At 31.3% G+C, this 8,044-nt stretch overlaps 1 protein-coding gene across 1 annotated transcript; it reads left to right on the forward strand.

Annotated features, from left to right (window-relative positions):
* Window positions 1-3,294: 3,294 nt before the first annotated feature.
* Window positions 3,295-7,795, forward strand: LOC125876196 (40S ribosomal protein S3-2-like). The gene is made up of 6 exons (XM_049557314.1): window positions 3,295-3,482; window positions 3,562-3,709; window positions 4,296-4,467; window positions 7,086-7,140; window positions 7,216-7,347; window positions 7,428-7,795. The coding sequence occupies exons 1-6, from the start codon at window positions 3,444-3,446 to the stop codon at window positions 7,599-7,601; spliced, it is 720 nt and encodes a 239-aa protein (XP_049413271.1). The 5' UTR covers window positions 3,295-3,443; the 3' UTR covers window positions 7,602-7,795.
* The last annotated feature ends 249 nt before the right edge of the window (window positions 7,796-8,044 follow it).

Raw genomic sequence — 8,044 nt, forward strand, 5'->3', positions numbered from 1 at the left:
GAGGAAAATGAGTTGATTTAGAAAACATTTTCTAAAACATTTAAGTCAACCAAAAATGGAAAAACTGAAAAACATTTTCCATAAAATATTTTCCTTCATACCAAACACACCCTAAATTTGTTCAAGAATGTGATTAATGATTGATATTGTGTAAATTTAAAAACTATTTTGAAGTTTATGACTCAAAAATATAGGCAAAAATCAATTTCATAACAAGAAATTAAAAGGAAAATAAGAAGTTTAGTATTACAAATAAATCATTTGTATTGATTCATAAAACTAATAACATGCATTATACATTATATATGTTAATGCATTTGAAATAATTGTTATGAGTAGTGCGAAAGTCAAACTATTCTCTGAAATAAATGTTATCTTTTGATTTTTCTTAATAAAAATATCATTCAAGTAAATTTGTAACTTCTGTCTATATTAATGGTAGTTGAAGTTGGATAATTCACCTCTTCTTTTTTTTACCATGTACTTATAAATGTATATAATACCTTTTGTTTGAAAAAAAAAATGCATTATCCACAGAAATGAAGTGTTCAGATTTATATTTATTTTATATAATAGATGACTCAATATTATTAATTGATGATCTATCAATTAATTTTGTTTCTTATATTTTTTTCATCATCTATATCGTATATACACATAAAATTAAGCATATAAAAGATGATATGATACTTTTCTATCACAAACATTCATTAAAAAAATTCTCATTTTCTATTGACATTTGTTACTAATATTTTTATTTAATTGCTTTAAATAATTTAATATCCGTTATTAATAAGAAAAAATCAGCTAAAGAAGCAAAAATTTGATGTAACACCACTTTTTGGTCAGTATTATTAATTATTTTTTTTATTTTTTGTTTTGTTTTTTCTTCCATTTACTATTTGTGTTAAAAAAACTATTGAAGAAGATAAAGGAAAAAATAATGTCCAGTATATTAGGGACAGATATGCAAATTCATAGTTATAATATATAAATGTTAAAATTAAAAGAAAAATAAATAATTATTTAAGAGGAAAAACAAGTCTTGGATATAATCAAAATAAAATTTATTTCTTTATTTTTACTTAATTATAAAAAAAAAAATCGTTCTGAAGTATTGTTATACCACGCAGAATATGGACAAATTTCCAAGTTGGTAATAATGCAAACTAGTTAGTTGAAAGGATGAAACAGAAGAAGATAAAATGTATTGTCATTAATTAGCTTTTTTATTGTTGCTCTCCTCCCCCCCAACTCCCACCCCACCCCCACTAACAAATGACAACTCCTTGTTTATATTTTATATTGAGTTATTTGATGTTATGAATAAATAATTACAAAAATTAAATTAACTAATGAGCAAAAGAATATGATTTTATTGTTTTTCAAATTTCTCACATTAGTAAATTTATTTTACAAGTTGATAAGACTCTTAAGTATATTAATTTGTTAAATAAGAAAATATTAGTGGTGAAAGAAAAAATAAATCAATTTCGATTATAGTATAATATTAAATGTCAAAGTGGCAAAATGCAAATAGAAAGTAACAAGGATGAAATAACCGAAAATAAAATAGTATATATTTTTCTCAAATGAACAGAAAATAAAATATGTTCTAAATGAATTGCCATTTTTCTTTTGTTATACTTATCCTAAAAAAAGGAAAACTCTCAATATTATTTTACATGTTAAGACATTTCACTAAAAAATAAACATGAATTATCAATGGAAAGTTAAATATCAAAATTTATTGTTAATTCTATTTGTCGATGAATTAGTAATAAAATTTTGAAAAAAATTAATAGATGCGAGCAATTAATTGACAAAGTTCATAGCTAATATCAAACTTTTCTGTAGTGATTGTTGTCAAATGAATATACGTTTTTGCTCACACACAAAATATGTACATTCAAACTAGTTATATCAAAAATATGTTTTTTCACTTCGATTTTATTTTCTCTCTATCAACCATCTCAAAATAATTTTGAAAAAGTTTGAGAGAACTCAATTTTTTCTCAAATTTCCAAATGTCACGACACATTGTACAAATAAAAAATTACTAGAATACTAATTACGTTGTCAAGATTATTAAATGAGGACGACTAAATAGAGTGCGTTAGGAAATTTTATAGTTAAGACTTAAAATATTGAAAAAAATTACGTAATTATATGACTTAAGATAACATAATTTCTAAAAATCCTTACCATTTGAATTAATTACAAAAATTCCCTTTTTCCTCTCTCTTTAACATTTGGATACATCATTCCACTCTCTATCAAATACATTACAACTTTGTTTGTGTACAATATATCTGTTATAAATGTTATTGTTGATACATAACCCTAATTATTTCAAACCCAAATCAGTAAGAATTTGGTTTATACTTATATATCTGATACATAATTTATATATCAGATAAATAACTTATGTATCATTTGCTATGTATCGGGCGAAAGAATAATATATGCGTGAGTTGTGAAAAATCTGGAATTATTATGATTTTGGAAACTTTTGAGTACAAAAATATTGAGTAAATTTTAGGTTTAACAAACATAAAAATCATATTTGTATGTTATAGTTATAGTTTGTATAATTGCGTTTGGAGCATCAGATTTGTATAATTGCTGGCAGCCTCTCATTTGTATAAATCGCTGACAACCTCTCATTTGTATAAATCGTTGGCTGCCTCTCGTTTATATAAATTGTTGGCAGCCTCTCAATTCAATTTTATATGTTTGTATATGTGCATAAAATTTGAATATGTATACAATTGAATCGAAATAAAACGTTTGTATATCAAATCTCTCTCTCGCTTTATACAACACAAATTATACATTGTAATTTGTATAATCTATGTTTGTATAAAGCGAGAAAGAGAAAAGAGAATTGAGCAGGGGAAGATCTGTATTTGTATAATTATAAGTGTATAAGACGAAAATATATGTATTTGTATTTGTATATACAAATTTATCTCGCTTTAAACAAACGCAAATGCATTTTATACATTTGTGTTTGTATAAAGTGAGAGAGGCGAGGGAGAGACCGACGAGCGAGAAAGGAAGAGTGGCGAGCGAGAAAGGCGAATGACAACTGCTTGCTACGGGTTACAATTAAATCAAACCGTGATTATAACATTTAATTTAAATTAATAATTTGTTATTTTATACAATTTTCTCAAAAATATTTGGTCATGATATAGCGTAGTGGGACAGTATTATGGCCCAACATTTAAAGCCCAAGGACATAGTAATTCAGATGAGTGCAGAAATACAAATCGGCTTGGGCCTAAAAAAAAAGCCCAGTAACATAACCCTAGGTTCACCATATATATATATTTACCTGCCGCAGTCCGCAAAAAAACCCTAGACTGCATATTGCTGGCAGAATTTATTGCCGAGGTAGAGCTTCAGGTCTCGTCTGCTAAGTTCTCAAACCTCCGAAGATGGCTAAGCAGAGTGTTCAGATGAGCAAAAAGAGAAAGGTTTGTAATTTTTTTCTGTTTGATACCACATTTTGTGAAATTCATAGAAATAGCTACTAATGTAGTTTTGTCATTTCAGTTTGTGGCAGATGGCGTCTTCTTCGCCGAGCTGAACGAAGTTTTGACACGTGAATTGGCTGAAGATGGATATTCTGGAGTGGAGGTCAGAGTTACTCCAATGAGGACTGAGATCATCATCAGAGCCACTCGGACTCAGAATGTTCTCGGTGATTACTCTAGCTTTCTTCGATAGGAATTACTATTTGTACTCTTGTTTTATGGACCTAGTATTGGTGGATTCGCCATTTGGTTGCCAGGCTAACTGTTAATTTATGTGGTACTTTGTGTTTGGCTATATTTTGTAACTACTAGTTGTAGGATTCTTAATTATGAGTTCTTGTGTTAACTTCAAGATCCAACTGTTCACATATGTTTGAAATGAAATTTAGTCCCATGCTGGTGTGGTAGTTGTTCAATTGGAATATATAATTATAGGGGAGATAAACAGTGGGATCTGAAGATAGAGAATGGGGTTATAATGGTGCTTAAATCTCTATTAGGAATACCTTTTTAAAAATGATTTAAATAAAGGAATGATTAAGAAAGAAAGTAATGTTGAAGTTGTGCTATTATCCTGCACTTAATCATCTGGCATATCATTTCTTAAAGAAATTCAGGAGAAATAGTCCTTTACTTCTCCTATTGATATGGTTATTGAAGAAAAGTTGTGCATCAGGAGAAGGGTCAACTGGTTGGTAGTATTTTGGCTATTTTATTCGCAGTTGATATTTGATATATCTTTTCTTTTATTAGGTGAAAAGGGGAGGAGGATTAGGGAGTTGACATCAGTTGTACAGAAGAGATTCAATTTTGATGAGAACACTGTGGAGCTGTATGCTGAGAAGGTTAACAACAGAGGACTTTGTGCCATTGCTCAGGCTGAATCACTTCGATACAAGCTCCTTGGTGGTCTTGCTGTCAGGAGGTAATGATTGTGCTATCTTCCAAATCACCTTCTGCTTCATATAATACTCCCTAATTGTGCCTTTCTTACTTGGTTTTTTTAATCTGTTGAGAACAATGACATGCTTGTGCCTTCTATTTTTGTAGTATTTTCCCTTTCTTTTTCTTTCTTTACCTTACAGTAGTTCTCTTTAGCTAAACTTATAACCTTTGCACACAATGAGCAGTCCTCATTGTCATAAATTCTCTATAAATGTATGTCATCAACAAAGCAAATTGGTGTGCTAGTACCAATCTTGTGTCGGATGTTGACCAGAGAAATTGCCTCCATGCCATCATATCTTCATGATGTAATTTAGTCTTCATGCAGTAGTTTGGAGAGATGATACATTTGTAGATTTTCTTTCAGAGTTGTTATACTTGTAATGAGGTGTGTTTCAATCATCTACTTCATATAATGCTCCCTTATTGTGCCTTTCTCACTTGGTTCTTCTAACCTGTTAGGAACAATGTCATGCTTGTGCCTTTTATCCCAGTAGTGCTTTTCCTTTCTTTCTTTAGCTTAGAGTTCTCTTTAGTTAAGTGTGTAACCTTTGCACACAATGAGCAGTTTTTGATTTTTTTTAGAAGTTCTATCATATATGTCATCAACAAAGCAAATTGGTGTGCTAGTACCAATCTTGTGTCGGATGTTGACTAGAGAAATTGTCCTCCATGCCATCACATCTTCATGATGTAATTTAGTCTTCATGCAGTAGTTTGGAGAGATGATACATCTGTAGATTTTCTTTCAGAGTTGTTGCACTTGTAATGAGATGTGTTTCAATCATCTACTTCATATAATGCTCCCTAATTGTGCCTTTCTCACTTGGTTCTTCTAACCTGTTAGGAACAATGTCATGCTTGTGCCTTTTATCCCAGTAGTGCTTTTCCTTTCTTTCTTTAGCTTATAGTTCTCTTTAGTTAAGTGTGTAACCTTTGCACACAATGAGCAGTTTTTGATTTTTTTTAGAAGTTCTATCATATATGTCATCAACAAAGCAAATTGGTGTGCTAGTACCAATCTTGTGTCGGATGTTGACTAGAGAAATTGTCCTCCATGCCATCACATCTTCATGATGTAATTTAGTCTTCATGCAGTAGTTTGGAGAGATGATACATCTGTAGATTTTCTTTCAGAGTTGTTGCACTTGTAATGAGATGTGTTTCAATCATCTACTTCATATAATGCTCCCTAATTGTGCCTTTCTCACTTGGTTCTTCTAACCTGTTAGGAACAATGTCATGCTTGTGCCTTTTATCCCAGTAGTGCTTTTCCTTTCTTTCTTTAGCTTATAGTTCTCTTTAGTTAAGTGTATAACCTTTGCACACAATGAGCAGTTTTTGATTTTTTTTAGAAGTTCTCTATCATATATGTCATCAACAAAGCAAATTGGTGTGCTAGTACCAATCTTGTGTCCGATGTTGACTAGAGAAATTGTCCTCCATGCCATCACATCTTCATGATGTAATTTAGTCTTTATGATGTAACTCGGAGAGATGATACATTTGTCGATTTTCTTTCGGAGTTGTTATACTTGTAATGTGGTGTATTTCAATCATCTACTTCATATACTGCTCCCTAATTGTGCCTTTCTCACTTGGTTCTTCTAACATGTTCAGAACAATGACCTGTTGTGCCTTTTATCCCAGTAGTGCTTTTCCTTTCTTTCTTTAGCTTATAGTTCTCTTTAGATAAGCGTACAATCTTTGCACACAATGAGCAGTTTTGGATTTTGTCAAAAGTTCTCTCTCATGTATGTCATCAACAAAGCAAATTGGTATTCTAGTACCAATCTTGTGTCGGATGTTGACTAGAGAAATTGTCCTCCATGCCATCACATCTTCATGATGTAATTTAGTCTTCATGCAGTAACTTGGAGAGGTCACATTTGTAGAATTTCTTTCAGAGTCATTAAACTGGTAAAGAATAATGAGGTGTGTGTTAGTTGTCTACTCTACAATTCTAAGGTTTTTAGTTTCTCCTATGCTTGTCATCTATAAAGCAAATAGGTTTACTTAGTTCCAAATTTGTGTCGGAAGATGACTATATCGGCTGAAGCATGCTATAGACATTCTCCGAGTTGTATAACTTACACCTCTGTCTTTGGTTTGCAACATGGTTAATTTGTTTCAATAACTATTTCTATGTGAAATATTTAGGGTTGACCTTATTTTAATCTCCTCCCATGCTTGTCGTCTATAAAGCAGATAGGTTCCCTTGGTTCCAAATTTGTGTTGGAAGATGAATATATTTGCAGAGCATGCCTAAAGATGAGGACATTTTTCTAGTTGTAGTTTTACACCTCTGCCCTTGCATTGCAACATACTTAATTTGTTACCATATGTATTTCTATGTACACTATTTAAGGTTTGAAGTTTCTTTTTAATCTCCTTCCATGCTTGTCATCTATAACTTACAACTCTGTCCTTGGTTCTTGGGACTTGCTTTGTTCGTTTCCATTTATTGTTTATTTTTAAATGAAATGTAATTCTTTATGATTTATTCTAAAAACAAAATGTATTTGTTTATGGTTTATTTTTGTGTATGATTGGTTTATTTGTTATTTTGCTTCTAACAAGTATCATCAACTTTATCAGGGCATGCTATGGTGTTTTGAGATTTATCATGGAGAGTGGAGCCAAGGGATGTGAGGTATACTTCAATTTTCTCTCTGCTCACTACATGAAACATAATGTGTTCCGGTAAATTCATATATACTTTAATCAGGTGATTGTTAGTGGAAAATTGAGAGCTCAACGTGCCAAGTCCATGAAGTTCAAAGATGGTTACATGATTTCTTCTGGTCAGCCTGTGAAAGAGTATATTGACTCTGCTGTAAGACATGTTCTCTTGAGACAGGTAAAAACTAAAGATTAGTTAGAGCTCTTGTTTTTGATAGTGTCCACTCTCGTTTCCGATGTGATTCTTTTTTGTGTCAGGGAGTACTTGGTATCAAGGTGAAGATCATGCTTGATTGGGATCCCAAAGGAAAGCAAGGTCCAACTACACCTCTTCCAGATCTTGTCACAATCCATCCTCCCAAGGAGGAAGAAGAATACATGAGGGTGTCAGTGGCAGCACCAGTTGAAATTGAGCCTCCGGTTGTTGTGTAGGCAGCAAGCCTCAGTTGCATCAACTTGAAATTTTTCCAAATATTATTATATTTTGTTAATTTTGAGTGTTAGCTTTTTTTTGTTAACTTTGGGTACTATAGAGACGTTGGAGAATTTTGTTTAATGTTACAATGACAATCGCAAATGCCTCAATGACAATTTTGTCCTATTAATATAGTCTCTTTTTCCTGGTGCATTCACATTTTTTGTATATAAATGAAGAAAAATGACAATAGCACTGCCTCGTTTCCATGTAGCACTTTTAGAGGTAGTTTGGTATAGTGAATTAAGAAAAATAATATGTGCATTAGCCTTGTGTATTATAAGCACTTTGTTTGGTACTCTTTTTCAACTTATGTATGATTAATACTCTATTGTGTATTAAGGTGTGTATTGCTCATATCATGAATTTCTAGGTACAAGCATTGAAATGATTTTAATGC

The sequence above is a fragment of the Solanum stenotomum genome, chromosome 9, assembly GCF_019186545.1.
Source record: "Solanum stenotomum isolate F172 chromosome 9, ASM1918654v1, whole genome shotgun sequence".
Taxonomy (NCBI): Eukaryota; Viridiplantae; Streptophyta; class Magnoliopsida; order Solanales; family Solanaceae; genus Solanum; species Solanum stenotomum.

Bases quoted from the DNA above. Each gene is read 5' to 3' on its own strand.
- LOC125876196 (XM_049557314.1), top strand. From the start codon at position 3,444: ATGGCTAAGCAGAGTGTTCAGATGAGCAAAAAGAGAAAG. The intron at 3,710-4,295 runs GTGATTACTCTA...TTCTTTTATTAG, and splicing joins TCGGACTCAGAATGTTCTCG to GTGAAAAGGGGAGGAGGATT. The intron at 7,348-7,427 runs GTAAAAACTAAA...TTTTTGTGTCAG, and splicing joins GACATGTTCTCTTGAGACAG to GGAGTACTTGGTATCAAGGT.